This window comes from Aquarana catesbeiana, linkage group LG08, assembly GCF_042186555.1.
Source record: "Aquarana catesbeiana isolate 2022-GZ linkage group LG08, ASM4218655v1, whole genome shotgun sequence".
Taxonomy (NCBI): domain Eukaryota; kingdom Metazoa; phylum Chordata; class Amphibia; order Anura; family Ranidae; genus Aquarana; species Aquarana catesbeiana.
Genome location: NC_133331.1, coordinates 191,087,203 through 191,104,432, shown reverse-complemented (window position 1 = coordinate 191,104,432; position 17,230 = coordinate 191,087,203). Strand labels below are relative to the sequence as shown.

Genomic DNA, 17,230 nt, shown 5'->3' with positions numbered 1-17,230 from the left:
AAGGTGCATTTTGGCAAAGCTCAGTTATGGCTGCATGTGGCTTTTCTTGAGGAGTGGCTTTTTTCTTGCAACCCTACCATACAAGCCACATTTGTGGAGAATTTGTGATATTGTTGTCACATGAACACAGTGACCACACTTTGTCATATATTCCCGCAACTACTTCAGTGTTACTGTAGACCTCTTGGTAACCTCTCTGACCAGTTTCCCTTTTGGCTCTGTCATCCAGTTTGGAGTGATGTCCTGATCCAGGGAGAGTCTGTGTTCTACCAAATTCCTTCCACTTCTTAACAATAGACTTCACTGCACTTCTAGGCATTGATAAAGCCTTTGAAATTTTTTTGTATCCCGCTTCTGACTTGTGCCTGTCTACAAATTTATCCTGGAGATCTTTTGACAGTGCCTTGCCAACCATAGTTGATTGTTTGCTTCAGTTGCACTACCAGGGACTGAAATGCTCCAGGAAAGCTCTTTTCATGCTGAGCTAATCAAAATGACTACAGCTAATCACAGTTGAAAGTCAAATGGCTTTGAGTGCCATTGAGGAGGAGATTAGCTACAACTGAATGAGTTTACAAGTCATTTTAAGAGCTGAGTGATCCTTTTTCCAACTCAGTGATTCGGTTTTTGAATTTTTAAAATTGTTTTCTGACATGTTGGTGTTATATCTTTCACTTGGATATTATAAGCTGCACTGAGTAAATACAGCTGGATAAAACAAAAATGGTGTCTATCTTTATTTCAGGCTGCTAAGCAACAAAATGCGATTATTTTAAAGGGGGGGGGTGATTCTTTTCTATACCCATTGTAAATGTTTAGGTTTGGTGGTGTCCCCTGTAACACTGGCCCATAAATGCTGTTATAGAAAATACAGCCCTGACCAGTATACTAAACAGTATGTTTAGGATAACTATTTTTTTCAAGACACCAATAATTAACAACTCATGTGAACTTGTCTGTCATTGGCCATGCATTGAATGAATGCTCAGGTTTGTGTACTGATGCCTTTTTTCTATTTTAATCCGTTTTATTCCAACATTCTTAAGTGCGCGATAGTAATTTAACAACATGAAGCAATAATCTCTGTTTAGATGATCACTTAATGCATTTAAATGTATTTCTGTACATACACTATATTACCAAAAGTATTGGGACACCTGCCTGTACACGCACATGAACTTTAACGACATGCCAGTCTTAGTTTGTAGGGTTCGATATTGAGTTGGCCCACAGTTAGCAGCTATATCAGCTTCAACTCTTCTGGGGAGGCTGTCCACAAGGTTTAGGAGTGTGTCTATGGGAATGTTTGACCATTCTTCCAGAAGCGCATTTCTAAGGTCAGGCACTGATGTGGGTGAGAAGGCCTGGCTCGCAGTCTCCGCTATAACTCATCCCAACGTTGTTCTACTGGGTTGAGGTCAGGACTCTGTGCAGGCCAGTCAAGTTCCTCCACCCCAAACTCGCTCATCCATGTCTTTATGGACCTTGCTTTGTGCACTGGTCCAAATCATTTGGTGGAGGGGGGATTAGGGTGTGGGTTGTTTTTCAGGGGTTGGGCTTGGCCTCTTAGTTCAATTGAAGGGAACTCTTAAGGCATCAGCATACCAAGACATTTTGTGCAATTTCATGCTCCCAGCTTTGTGGGAAAAGTTTGGGGATGGCCCCTTCCTGTTTCAACATGACTGCACACCAGTGCACAAAGCAAAGTCCAAAAAGATATGGATGAGCGAGTTTGGAGTGCGGGAAATTGACTGGCCTTACCTCGACCAGATAGAACACCTTTGGGATGAATTAAAGCGAAAACTGCGAGCCAGGCCTTCTTGTCCACATCAGTGCCTGACTTTTCAAATGCGCTTCTGGAAGAATGGTCAAACATTCCCATAGACACACTCCTAAACCTTGTGGACAGCCTTCCCAGAAGAGTTGAAGCTGTTATAGCTGCAAAGGTTGGGTCAACTCAATATTGAACCCTATGGAGATGCCATTAAAGTTCATTTGCATGTAAAGGCAGGCATCCCAAACCTTTTGATAATATAGTGTATCTGCAATAAATGCACGTTTCTCTATTCTTGTCTCTTAAAAAACACTGCAAGTACAGCAAAGCCAAACATAATTTCTCTGCTGGACTTCAAATCATTTCCCCTCTCTTTATCTCCATAACAAATAAGGGAGGGTTTCTGTGTCCAGCAGAGAACTCAGGTACAGACCTTGCTGTTTGGGATGTAGGTGCAGCAGACAGTGCCATCTTAAGAGCATTATAGGCCCCCGGGCAATACAGTGCACTGGGGCCCTGTCTACACAATCACGCATGATTGCCCGTCAAATGCAGCTTTACTGTGCCCATGAATGCAGCCTCACTGTGCCCGTGAAGGCAGCCTCACTGTGCCCGTGAAGGCAGCCTCACTGTGCCCGTGAAGGCAGCCTCACTGTGTCCGTGAATGCAGCCTCACTGTGCCCACCATTGCATCCTCACTGTGCCCGTGAATGCCGCCTCACTGTGCCCACCATTGCAGCCTCACTGTGCTCGTGAATGCAGTCTCACTGTGCCCACCATTGCAGCCTCACTTTGCCCACCATTGCAGCCTCACTGTGCCCACCATTGCAGCCTCACTGTGCCTGTAAATGCAGCCTCACTGTGCCAATCATTGCAGCCTCACTGTGTTCATGAATACAGCCTCACTGTGCCCACCATTGCATCCTCACTGTGCCCATGAATGCAGCCTCACTGTGCCCACCATTGCAGCCTCACTGTGCCCACCATTGCAGCCTCACTGTGCCCACCATTGTAGCCTCACTATGCCTACCATTGCAGCCTCACTATGCCCGTGAATGCAACCTCACTGTGCCCACCATTGCAGCCTCACTGTGCTCATGAATGCAGCCTCACTGTGCCCACCATTGCAGCCTCACCGTGCCCATGAATGCAGCCTCACTGTGCCCATGAATGCAGCCTCACTGTGCCCACCATTGCATCCTCACTGTGCCCACAGTTGCACCCTCACTGTGCCCATGAATGCAGCATCACTGTGCCAATTAATATAGACTCACCATAGCCTGGTAATACACACACAGCGGTCATCTCTTCCTGTGTATCACGGAGCTGGGTGGGTCTGTGTTCGGCGACACTGTAACAAGGTCCCACCCCCCTAGACCGGCTCGTGTGATAGGCGGAACACTGATTCAATCTACTACTACACAAGCCGGTCTAGGGGGGCTGGACCTTGTTACTGCTCGGCCGCCAAACACAGACCCAGCCTGCTCCGTGATACACAGGAGGAGATAGAGAGAGGGAAAGAGCGGAGCGCTGCAGCGGCAACTGAAAGCGGCCCCAGGGCAGGCAGCCTACTGGGAAATTTCCCGGTAGGCCAGTCTGGCCCTGGCTGGGGTCGCTAGGCAGGTGGGGCCCCCCAGGCAAGTGGGGCCCCCGGGCAACTTCCCAGCGTGCCCATGCGAAAAGACGGCCCTGGCAGCAGATGCAGTGTTGTCAGCTCTTTACAGGAAGTTAAGAGCTCACTGGATTTCTAGCAGGATCAAGAGGTATTCTTTGGTTCTTGCAACATTTTCAATGAAACAAAACATGGGTAAACGTGAATGTACTGCACAGATGTACTGAATGTTTTTGCCCAGACAGGCACTTTAAGAAAAATCTAGCTAGTGCATACCAATTGGCTAAAGAATGCAAATTGAGCAACATGTGTTGTATTCAGACCATGATAACCATGTTTATTTGTAGTGATGAGCTCATGCTTGTTGGACAAAGCAAACAGCCAACCATAGGCAACAAAAGCACTCCCTGTACCCAGCCATATGTTCACATGCCCCTTGCATACATGTGGATGCAAGGTAGGGAATGCCTCCGCTGCCTATGATTGGCTGTTGACTGCTTCTCAGTGGGATAGCTCAGGCGGGTTCAGGCTTGTGTTCAAACATCACAAAATAAATGGCCACTGCCCCTGTTCTGTCAAGAAGTGCCCCCCATCGGATAGTGCCTAGGCTGAAGAGCGCATGCGCAACGCATGCGCACTACGTAACAACACAACAGCTGATTTTAACATCAGCTGTTGTCACGGCGAGACAGTGCAGGTGCACAATAACCGACAGAATTTTTATTTTCTGTCAGATTGTGCCACTTCACAGCACCCCAGTATTATCTGCAGTCCTAACTCTAAATGTTGAGAGCCCCCATAGTAGAAGCACATGCATTATAATGGATAGGTAGAGGGCAGGTGAGCCTGGAGGGAGCCCACCCCTCAAAGGCACAGGGGAGCACTGGACACCCAGGATATAGTTTGTGTTCAAACATGCCTGAGCTCACCCCTAAAGACTAAACAGTTCTTTCAAATATGTTGATATCAAATACTCACATATTCATTGTTTTTCATTTCTTAAAGATTTAGAAGTAGATGATCGCCTCCTCCGAGATGTGTTTTTACCACATGTGGAAAACTTCCTAAAGGCTCATTTTAACCCTGTGTGGAACAGCTTTAACAAAAGTCTCCAGAATCTGAATAACATGGTCAAGAACCTCTCTGAAAATGTTGAATCGAACAGAAAGAGATTAGATACATTCCTGGAGAACACTGTACCCAAGAAAGACCTTTATGAGCTGGGAACAAAATTTGAATCAAAGATTCAGGAAAACGTTGACAAAGTTGAGCAGCTAAAACAGGAAATGGCCAACCATTTTCATACACAGCAAACTGTAATCCACTTTAACTTCACCATGCTTAAAACAGACATGGACATGAAGTTAAAGAGGAATTTGAAGATGCAACAGTCACAGTATTCTTATTTGAATTTTAGCATTAGTGAACTTCGAAGGGGTCAGGAGCAAATTCAGGATGATCTATTAGATTTATCTCAGAATATCACTTTACAGTGTGGATCAAGAGAAGGGGAAGTTGTATCAATTACAAGTCCCCAGATTAACGAAACTCTAAATGTGCATGAGAAAGAGATTCAAGAATTACTAACAGAGCAAGATGTCATTTTTGAGAATATTTCTACACTGGAAAAATGGATTAAAGAGCTTCGCACAGACACCAAAAAGAATACTGAAAGGGTACAGGTTCAGTTCATGGAGAAAAGTCTCATTATGGAGGAAAACAAAGTCTTAATTCAACGACAGATAATGGAACTCAACTACACTATTGCCAGTATACAAGAAAGTATTGATGAGCTTTTCAAGGATTGTGACTGTCACAAAATGAATGCAGACATTCTTGCTCTTGTGGAAATACAGAGGAATTTCTCTAACCAGTATAGGGACATTTTGTATGGGATTGAAGATGTGAAACAAAAAGAAGGAAGTTCAAAGATATCATTGCAAAATTCAGTTGAAGATCTCTCCTTGGAACTCCAGCTTAACCGGCAGTCTCTAACAGCCCAGCAAGAACAGGGACGGAAGCTTATGCTTGTTACCACTCAGCTGCAATCTCAAGCTACAAACCTTACTGATGACGTTAGAATTCTCAGGTTAGAAAATGATCAGATTAATAATCATATCAAACATCTGTACAGTTCATTCAGTTCTCTATTGAAAGACGCAATAAGACATGAGAGAGTTCTAGAAGCACTGCTGGGTGAAGAAGTTCTAGACCTTTTCTCAGAAGATAACCCTGAAGCAATGCATGTATCAATAGTAAAAATATATGAAACACTAAATAATAATGTGGACAGGATAGACAGGCATCAGATAACAATTGATTCTATTTCTGACCGACTGAATTTCCTGGAAATGCAGATACAGAAAGACAATACACCAACTACAACCACCATCTTCAATGTTGAACAAAACACTGAGGGAAAGACCTATTATAGTACTTTCCAGCAAGGCAATTTAGCTCATATGGAACCAAGCCACGAAGCATCAAGGGATACTGATGAGTCTGATTATAATGATGTTGCCATCTTGAAAAAGGACATAAAGAATCTTAGTGAGAAAATGAGCAAGCTGGAGTCTTATTTTGCTGAAAGAAATATTTATAGCGATGCTACAATTGAAACTATATTAAAACAATTCAGTTCTTCAATTGCCTTCATTAAAGAGGACATTGCAAACCTCAGAGGTTTTTATAATGAACATATAGAGTTATTCCGCAAAATCTTTGGAAATTATGAAGTTCTACTTTCCTCCAATGTATCTCTCGACCTTGCTCAGATTCAGTCTATTATTGATAAGAAAACAAAAAAGAAAATGAAAGCATCAGAATTACAAAATAGAAGAGGTGATAAAAAGCAGGGGAATGACCACTCTGTCTAAACATGAATACTAAATCAAGGTACGTTCATTTTTTTAACTGAGTAGCCTAAAATATGAGAGTTTGTAGAAATTATTAGAACATAAACATGTATGCTAGCTAAATTACAATTCTGTAGATTTATGGTTGTCTTCAACAGTAAAAAAAGAAAAAGAAAAAAAAAGGCTTTTTGTTGGCAGATTATTACATTACAGTATAACCCCAGACTGCGAGTAACGCGGTTTAGGACCGTTTCGCAGTACGGGCTGTTTTTTGTTTTTTAAAAAAATCCTGACTCGGTTTGCAAGCGTTGTCACGCAAGACGAGCGGGATTCAAGCCTCTGGGGTGTGCAGTACCGCATTTGGCCAGAGGTGCGGGGGTGCCGGTGACACTCGGAGCCGCTCGGAAACACTCCATTTCTGAGTATCTCCGAGTGCATCCGAGTGGTCTCCGAGTGTTTATGAGTGTCTCTGGAGCCACATGCGGTATTGCATACACTAGCAGTGCCACTGGAAGGAATTATCCAAGTTTCCATTGACTCCTATGGGGAAACTCGCTTTGATATACGAGTGCTTTGGATTACAAGCATTCTTCTGGAACAAATTATGCTCTTAATCCAAGGTACCACTGTATTTATTCCCAATTAGTTAGTGACAGAGGCAATTCCTCTCTCCTAAAAGTATTACATTTATGTAGAAAGGGAAAGTAGATAGAAAGCTGGACTCCAGACAGTTGTTCATCCAAATATTCACACAGCCCTGGCAGACAGCAGAGCCATGTGACTGACCTAACTTTTCTCTGCTGCTAATAAGCAACACAGTATAGTCACTTCCCTGTCCCTGCCTGTGATTAGAGATTGAAGGAGCAGCAGCAGACTGATGACCTAATCTCTGGCATTTCAAAGAGCCTGCAGGCTCCTTTTTTACATTCCTGTATTCTTTCCCTTTCCCCAGTTCTGCTGTACAAGGTTATACAGGCATAAACTAGCAGCAGTTAAAAAAAAAGTATATTAATGATTGCATAATTAGATTATTTAGTGTTTTTACATCTTCCTGGACATCAGCTTTATAAGAGTCAGATCCAAGATTTAAGTGTCCAGCTGTGCCTCTAAGATCGTGGAACAAGACTGGTATGTTTTAGCAGAAATTGTTCTAGGGCCTGATAAGTGAAGCATTTTTGAGGGGGCTGATTAGTGTTAGGCATTGTTCTCAGTAAGGTAGGAATACCAGAGTCAGAAATATCCCTATTCTTTAGGACTTTGGTTTGAATAACCATGCTGCTTAAGCAGTGACTGTGAAGCAGAATAGAATTGGAAACCTTTGGCCAGTAAGTCTGGTCTGTTTCGGAAGAGGCCAAGTCTTGTCCGCCAGAAGTTTATTTCTGTGTACTACATTCTTTTGAGCCAATTTGGTGTGATGAGAATGACTGGAATCCTTTCCTTCTCTATCTTGCGTAGCAGTTGAAGGAGGGTTTAAGGGAAGGCTTAAACCCACTCAAATTGAGTCCAAGAAATCACCAAAGCATTAAGGACTGGGGTTGAGAAACACTGCATTAACTTATACACTATTTGTTAGATTTATACATTAGATCTCTTTTTATAAATTGTCAAGGATGCAGACATGTTTTACAAACTCCAGTGTGATATATTATTTATAGGAAGTGACTGGATTCCATTAGTGTATTCGAATTTGGAGCTGCTTCAGCATCTTTACTTGGCAGGAAATTGACAATAATCAAGGAAAGTCAATTAGGAAGTGAAATTACAGAATTCACATTATGACAGGCTTACTCTACCTGGTGGGAATACCATGGAAAACCCAAGAGATGCAAATGTAAAATACAAAACTTTTATTTTATTTTTACACCTGGTCCTCCGTATAAGACCTGCAAAAAAAGAAAATAAATTGGATTTTTTATAAATACTATTTTGTTGGTCATGTTTTGATCATCAATAATTATAATGATTTTGATGACTTTCATAAATACTCAGTAGAAGCTTCCATATTTGCACAGAAATTGGCTTGTTCCATCTTGTTTGATATCTTTTTAAAAGCTACAGCTGGCTTTTTTTTTTGTTTGAGGGCCTATTCACACTTGTTTGTTGTGGCAACTTGCATTACAACACTGTATGGCAACACACTTCCTCAATGTGCACTGCCACTCACTTTGAATGGCACCCCAAAGTATTGTACTGTTGAGTCCGACACACAAAGCACAGCATCACAGCACATATACCATGGACTGTTGTGTGATAAGATACATTGCAAAAAAAAAAAAAGTTGTGCGTTTTTTCATCAGTTGTATTGCGCTGGAAGACAATTTGACACAAGGCGCATTGATGTGTACTGTAACATGCATTAATGCACGGCAATACAATGCTTATGTTTGAATGGACCCTAAAATTATATGAACCTATCCAAACACTTGATACACTTGTCAAGAATAAACAGTAAAGCCTGGTACACACAATGAGATTATCGGATGAATAATTGCCTTGGTTTTTTTGCATGCTAGTTTCATATAAAAAATGAAGAGGTTACTCAACTTACGAAAATTCTTGTACGACAGAATACAACTTCGGAAGTGATGTAATGTGTTTAATTGCTTTGCAATGTATTCTTTAATTTCTGAGCATGCGTATTCTTGCTCTTACGATTTTTTTGCGCATGAAAACTGTACTAATTAAACAAAAATTGGATATTGTGTTCACTTGCAATAAAAATGTTCTAGTATGCACCTTTAGGTTTTCTCATCCGAAAAGTCGTAATTGGCTGTCGAAAGCACTAAACTAACGATCAGATAATCGGCCAATCGTTTGTCGTACAAATTTTACTTACGATTTTCTTATTGTGTGTACAGGCCTTGAGGCCTCTCATACATGGGCATGTGACTTTATGCTCCAAATATGCTGGATTTTTTTCTGCCAGAACTTGGCAAAAAAAATACCTGTAATGTTGTGTATGTATGGTGTTTAGCATAAATGCACTCTACTGGGCAGAATAATAATTTATTCTGGCCACTGAAATACATTTAAGCTGATACGCACAAATGTTTGCGTCTTAAATATGCTCATAAGCTCTTCTCTCAATGCAGCTTTGGTGCTTTTTTTTTTACCTCTAAATACTAATCTTAAAATACTTATCAAATATTTACCATAATTTTCCTTTCCTGATGGACTCCATGGCAGCATACGTATGGGTTAACCCCATCTCCACTCCTCCCCTATAGGATCCCACTCCCATAAATCTTTGCTCTGAGCCAGAGGCCACGTACCGTAACTAGCCTCCTCAAGACATGGGAGTGCACAGCTCCAAAGTAATCACCTCTCATGAGAACAGCTGTCTCCGCAATCAGGCAGGGTGCTGGCTGTTTGGCACAGAGATAATGGAAGGAATAGAACGCTGGATAGCTGCACTCCAAAAAAGTTCACCTTTATTAAAAAATGGATATCAAAGCATCACAGGGCAATACAGGCTAACTGCACAGCTTCTGACGCGTTTCACACCAGATATGGTGCTTAGTCATAGCCTCCTCAAGACACTGGAGGGGAACTCATGCTGCCATGGAGTCCATCAGGAAAGGAAAATTACGGTAAGTATTTGATAGGAAAATTTCCATTTTCCTGACTGACTCCATGGCAGCATATATATGGGAGCTAATTCGCCATACACCACCTGGGCGGGCAATGCTATCCCAAGGCTTTAATTTGTACCGTCAACAGACAGGACCTACAAGCCAAAATAAATAGAGGATAAGGAAGAAGACTCTACACAATAATGAACCATAAAAGTATTGATCAAGGACCATAAGGCCGCCCTACAAACTACTATGGGAACCACATGCTGCGAGGCTGCCCAAGATGTAGACCCACTACTGGTCGAGTGAGCAGACACTACCTCCAAAGGAGCCAACCCCTTGGCTCTCTGAGCCTGCTGGATGGCCTTGGCAATCCGTGCCACAATCATCCTAGATGAGGCATGTTCCTCTGTCCTTTCAGGCAAAAGAATGAACAGGCGTTCTTAAGCATGAGGGAAGTTTTGTAACTATAACTTCGCAATATCTGAGTGATTCCTCGAACTGAAGGAAGTCAACTCAGAACTCCCTGTTACTAGAAGTGCTCTTAAACCAATTAAGCCACAGGGCGCCCTCTCCCACATGTAAAGGGCCAATTTCTTGGCTACCACGAAAGACTCAGGCACCCTTGGGAATCAAGTCAAGCATAGGTAACATCACCGTTCGAACATTAAGAAAAGTTCTCCATGACCAGTGAATACATCTCTGAGGCTTTTTATTCAGACGTGATAGCCAGGAAAAGGTGAACTTGACAAAGAAGCCTTTAATGGAGACAGCCCTAGAACACTCCGCTCCAATTCCCGAGGGGAAGTTGAGAACAAGAGGGAGACTCCATTTGGAAAACCTGTACTTACTCTGAGGTCTGAGCCTAGCTGCCTTCTTGAAAAATTGTTGGACAGGAAAAAGAAACCTAGACCGGGATAAACCTGTGAAAGCCGATAAAACTGACACTTAAACTCCGAGGGAGCTAACCAATAGGGCCAGGTCTAGATCCGACCGGAGGAAACCTAGCATATTTTGAACTTCTAGATCACTACATGATCTGTCAGCGGTGGACATGTATTTTAATAAACTTTGACCAGATTCTCCCGTAAACTTTGTTTGCATTCATTCTTCTAGTATTCAAGAGGGCGGAGATGAATCTGGTGGAGCAGCCGAGGCCCTCTAATCTGGAAAACCAGGCCGTCAGACACAATCGTGCTGGACATGGATGTAGAATTGCACCCAGTGACAGAAGGTATGGCCTGAGGAGAATGTGCACTGGGTTCCGGAAGCTGAACTGTGCTAGCAAGGGGAACCATGGCCTAACTGGCCAATAAGGCATCACTACCGCTACCTCCACAACCTCTGTTCGGAGTCTTTGTAGAACCCCGAGGTTGACCAGGACTGGAAGGAATGCACAGGTCCTACTGCATTTCCAATGGCCCGTCAGGGCATCTGTGCCTGAAACCCTCCACATGTAGAGACCATTTGTTGTTGTCCAATTGGACTCTGGAAAGAAAGTCTGTTTGAATATTTTGGACTCTGGGGACATAAGCCGCTGAGATATAGGCTAGATTCTTCTGAGCCCAAGACATAATCGGCTCCTCTTCCTGTAATAGAGAACAGGCTGTGAGTCCCCTTTTAACGTAAGAGACTGCCGTAGTGTTGACTAACCTAAGAGCACTGATGCTCCCTTCGTTATATGGTGAAAGGCCTGTAAGAGGGTGCAGAAGGCTGCCCGTAGTTTCAGAATATTCAACACAATCTGAGAAATTGACAACCCCGTCTGCCTTGAACTATTCCCGACAGGCAGCAAGACCCCCCATTCCATATTGCGAGCATCGGACGTGATTGTGAACCAGGAATGTGGCAATGGAATGGCAGATGAGCCAGTTTCTCCATTGCAGCTACCAGGGGACTCGCTCTCATGACTGAGGTTATGTAGATGACCTTAATTCTTCCTGGCTCCCACTGCTGGAGAAACCCCTTCTGGAAGGGCCACCTTCTCCAGCTTCTACTTTACCTTAGACACCATAGTGCCAATCATTTTAGACACTGAAAGGCGCACAGGTGGGAAGAAGACAGGGCCAGGAGTATTTAGTTCCAGAACTTCGGGATCCAGAGTTAAGGCAAGGGTCCTCTTGATTATATTGAACTAAGCCTCGAGGCACGCAGGAGACTGAGTGGGCTCCAGTTGACTCTTTTCCAGATTCAGCTGCCATACAAATTTGAGGAGCATTGAAAGACCTGAGCTCTGGGTTCCAGCAGCTGCTCTTTGTTTGGGGACAGTAGGAGAAGGACATCCATGTAACTATGCAGACGTATGCTCCTTGTTTTGATAAGGATCATAACAACCAATAAGACCCTGAAAATACACAGGGTGATATTGAAATCCCAAATGGCTGGAGCTGGAGATGGTCTTGACCTACAGCGAACCGAAGGAACTTGAAGAAGTCTTCTACAATGGCCACATGAAAGTAAGCATCTTGGGTCTATTGGAAACAAGTCAGTCACCTGGCTGGACCCCCTACGAATCTGGGACAATGTTTCCACCTTGAAATTCTCCTTTGCTGAAAATTGTCCCAGGTGCACAGCCCAAAAATCCATTGAAAAGAGCCTGAGATGAGGACTTCTGATGGACCATTCATGTCCTAAAAGACCATTTTGATGTCCCAAAAGTCTAAGGCCCAAATTCAGTAGTTTCTTGGATACCCAAGATCAAGCTTTTAGCATACTTCTGAAGGGAAATCTGGTTTGCACACCAGCTCTTCCTAAAATCCCGAGTAAGATATAAATCTGCGCGTGTATGCCTATAAGCAGCTGGACACCAGGGTCAATCAATCAAATCCCTTAAGTCAAAATATAAAAGATGGTGCAGCGCTAAATGAAATAAACATCAAGGGATACTATAAACGGTTAAATGAGAGGATACCCATACAACATAAGATAACCTTATAATAGATGTTAAAACAAAACGTTATTTTTAAAACTATGTATCAAAGTCCAGAAAAGTCCATGAAAAATCCAAAAAATCTTAAGAGATTCCACCAAGTGAACGTGATATCATGCTGGTATAGGTGATTGATGTGCCCTTCACCGATATCTGAAATAGCCTCTCACCTGACGACCAGGACCCTTTAATTACAGAGGGTCATGTAAGCCTTCCCTTACGGGTCATATAAATGGATGGTATTCAGAATCAGGAACCAAGAGACACACCGGGTGGGATAATTCAGGATGTTCCAATGGTCTTGAGGGTGACGTCACACAGCTTGCCCTGGCGGCGGATCTCCTCCATCACCCCGTAGCCCCGGCTGGGTAGGTCCCACAGTGACATGGACCAGATCTTCCTAAAATCCCGACCTGGTCTGTAAAAACGCGTGGCCCTCGCATGCTCTGAAATGTATTCTCTAGACTGTAGTCTTCCGGGCCTATTAAGCGCTGGTCCTGAGGCAGGACCCCAACTTGCCAACTGTGGCATGGGTTGCTGTGCTATCCAGTTTGCAGAAGATAAAGCTCCCTCAAAGGGAATGCTATATTACGCCAGTTAGAGGCAGAATTAGCAAGCCCAGGCCTCAGCTATAGCACTCATCTGCCATAACTGACGAGAGCATAACCCGCACCACTATGAGGACGATGTCAATTAGAGCCTCACTATGGAAACCGACACCAGCTCCGGCTCATAAACTACAGTGTTTCTGAAAACGCTCTTGAATACTGCGTCCACATTCTCCATCCACATTTTTATTCTTTTCAACATGACAACAAGAGCCCAGGCCGTCTTTCTGGCTATTCACGGCATCTTCCAAGAAAAAAACGACGTGTTTGCTCAGAAGGGAGTTATATCTCGCGACCTTGCTCTACTCATCCAAAATTATGTTCCCTAGTTCCGTTTGGAATGGGAAAATAGCATTCTCTCTGAGGCTACAGCACTATTGCGACCCAAATGTCGCATTTTTTAGAGTGCGACTTTGGAGTGTGACCTTGATATGACTGAGTGCAGCCCCGAACCAACTTCAGTCTCTGGATCAAAACTGCAACAAAAGTCCCACCAAAGTAGTGCAGGAACCTTTCCAGAGTTGCTGCAACTTTAAGTCGCATGGATTGGAAAGGGTGCCATTGAAATCAATGGGCTGAGACTCGTCTTGTGACCCTATCTGCCTAAAGTCGCATGCCAAATTGCACTAGAGGAAAACAGAGCCAAGGTGCTTACAAAAACTTCCTCTTGCTTTGCAGGAGAATCCACAGGTTCCAGTCATGTAAATGCACCCATCATTGCATTAACCACAAGGCGTTACAAAGGATAAAGAGACTCCTCTCCCTCTGCCTCACTGTCTGAGGTCTTCATAGTTGGATGGCTTGGTTGGGACAGTTCCATTCTTCCTGGTCATCCTAGTGGGAGAACACACAGCAATGGCTGTTGAACTTTGTGTGTGGCTTGTATTCCACTCTTTAAGGGATTCTTGCTTCTACAATGAAGGCTGGACCTTGACGGTGACCTATGCCAAATACATCTGGAAGAGGAATGTTGTGACCTAATGGGATCTTAATCATCTTGTGCCGTGTATTGTCAATCTGACCTAGAAGGGCTGAAAAAAAAGAAAAATAGGATAGAAAGGAAATGGTTAACCACTTCCCACCCGGCCTATAGCAGATTCACAGCCAGGAAGTGATTCTGTTATCCTGACTGGGCGTCAAATGACGTCCAGCAGGATAACATGCTGGCGTGCGCCCGTGGGGGTGTGCAGCGCGGTGATCGCGAGTGCGGCATGTCTGTCTGACACGCCGCATCTCCAATCATGGTAAGGAGCCCCTCACAGAGGCTTCCTACCACGTGATCAGCTGTGACCAATCAAAGTAGACCATCGCGTGAACCAGGAAGTGCCGGTAAACGGCATTCCTCGGTTCGCACTGACAGGGAGAGCTGATCGGCGGCTCTCCCTGTCAGAGGGGGGTTCTGTGCTGATAATCAGCACATTGATTATCAGCACAGCCCCCATCAGATATGCCAATCAGCTGCCAATTAGTGCTCAATAGCTGCCAGTCAGTGCCCCTCAAGGTCTCTCAGTGCCCACCACAGTGCCAGAGCCCACCAGAGTGCCAATCAGAGCCAAACAGTAACACCTGCCAGTACCTCATCATCATTGCTGCCCAACAGTGCCATCTATTAGTGTCCATCAGTGCCGCCTGTCAGTGCGCATCAGTGCCGCCTGTCAGTGCGCATCAGTGCCGCCTGTCAGTGCGCATCAGTGCCGCCTGTCAGTGCGCATCAGTGCCGCCTGTCAGTGCCGCCCATCAGTGCCGCCCATCAGTGCCCATCAGTGCCGCCCATCAGTGCCACCTATCAGTGCCCATCAATTCTACATATCAGTGCTTCCTCATCAGTGCCGCCTCATCAGTGCCGCCTCATCAGTGCCCGTCAGTGAAGGAGAAAACGAAATTTTATGACAAACTAAAAATGTTGGTCTCTTTTAGTTTGTTTAGCAAAAATTAAAAACCCCAGTGGTGATCAAATACCACCAAAAGAAAGCTCTATTTGTGGGAAGAAAATGGTAAAAAATTGTGTTTCTGTACAGAGTTGCATGAATGCGCAATTGTCATTCAAAGTACAACAATGCTGAAAGCTGAAAATTGTCCTGGGCAGGAAGGGGCGAAAGTGCCTGGTATTGAAGTGGTTAAAAAACCGAAAAGAGTACCCAAATCAGCAACCTGCTGCACAAGGGATGGCCGGGGGGGGGGGGCAGTGACACATCCACAGTGTGAACTGCACAGACAGGCAACCTGCACAGGTGATCAAATCATAGCAGAAACACACAGAGGCAGCATACAAGGGTGTTAGTGCAGAGTAAGGATGAGCTTCGGCGTGTTTGCGCTAATCACAGGCAGTGATCTCTGCAGCCGCGCATCGAGACAATGTCTCACTGCCTGTGATTGGAGCAGCGCAGTGCCGACTTCCTGGTGGGCTCTGCACACATGCCAGAGCTAATCCTTAGTGCAGAGCATATACCTGTGATCATTGCACACAGCATGTAGGGAAACTGCTGCAAGCTGCCCACAGAGAAATCCCAATATCAACAGTACTGACCGCTGACAGAATTTCTCCACTGAAATGATGCCACCACCTCTTGCATGCGCTGATCCCCTTGTGCAGGAGCAACCCAGGGATGCCCCGCCGAAAGAGAAAGTAGCGGCTTGGAACGCAAACGCGCTCCAGCTGCCATAGACTGGAAGACACTAGAGCCAGAGAAGAAACAAACAGAAACACACAAACTGCTGCCATGGAATATGTAATATGAGGGCCAGTTCACACCATAGCAACGCAGCCAGGATTTGTTCCAGATGCTTTTCTGCATGCACGTTTTTGATGCGTTTTTGATGCAGTCCCAGTGCGTTTTTCCCCCTCTTTTTTTCCTAACCTTAAATAAGGACATTTGTGTTCAAGTGTACGATTAGGTGCGTTCAGTGCCTTTTTAGGACAGTTCACACCACATGCGTTTTTTTCGGCAAAAAAAACGCATGGAAAGTAGGTTATATGGTTTTCAATGGCGTAGTTCACACCAGTGCGGTCAGTTCCAGAGAAAAAAAGTAGAACATGCTGCATTTTGCCTCCACAGGACTGTAACGCTGTAAAACGAACTGGAAAGCACCAAAAATGCACTGGAACACACATGTTCTTATTTAGGGCCAGTTCACACCACATGCAGTCCGGTGCGTTAATTTTTTTATGCATCAAAAACGCATGGAAAGTAGGCTCTATTGTTTTCAATGGCTTAGTTCACACCATTGAACTATGCATTGTAAAGTGCATCAAAAACGCACCAGAAACACATAAAAAATGCGCAGGCAAAAAAGCATCTGGAACGCATCCGGACTGAGTTTCTATGGTGTGAACTGGCCCTGAAGGTATACATCACCGCACATGGCAACACAGATCTGCAATTCAATCCTGCTTCCACGCTCAAACTGAACCAGGTGGGCTGATCACGCCATACTTGGGACAGATAGGGCCACCTGCTAACAGCTGGGCTATCTGGCCATTGCGCCGCTTGCCTGCCAATGGCCAGGCTTCAGCTCCTCCAGCACCTCTTCTGTTTGCCCACTCCATACCTCGCTAACAGCTAAGGCTTATCAGAGTATCGTGACCTGTTCCAGAGCATCTTCCGTTTGTCCACGCCATACCCGCTACCCTGTTTCCCCTAAAATAAGACCTAGCGTGATTGTCAGTGATGGCTGCAATATAAGCCCTACCCTCCAAAGAAGCCCTACCCTGTTTCCCCGAAAATAAGCCCTACCCTGAAAATAAGACCTACAAAGACTTTAGCTAGGGCTTATTTGGGAGGTAGGGCTTATATTGCAGCCATCGCCGACAATCACGCTAGGTCTTATTTTAGGGGAAACAGGGTAGTAGCTAAGGCTTATTGGAGTGTCGCCAGTG

The 17,230-nt window shown here is 44.5% G+C and overlaps 1 protein-coding gene across 1 annotated transcript in view; it reads left to right on the top strand.

The window, feature by feature from the left end:
• Positions 1 to 17,230, top strand: part of MMRN2 (multimerin 2) — a 61,840-nt gene that overhangs the window by 33,664 nt on the left and 10,946 nt on the right. Inside the window, exon 6 of the mRNA XM_073596735.1 lies at positions 4,392 to 6,281. Coding sequence (XP_073452836.1) covers positions 4,392 to 6,262 — 1,871 coding nt within the window. The 3' untranslated portion in view covers positions 6,263 to 6,281. The remainder of the gene's footprint in view (positions 1 to 4,391; positions 6,282 to 17,230) is intronic.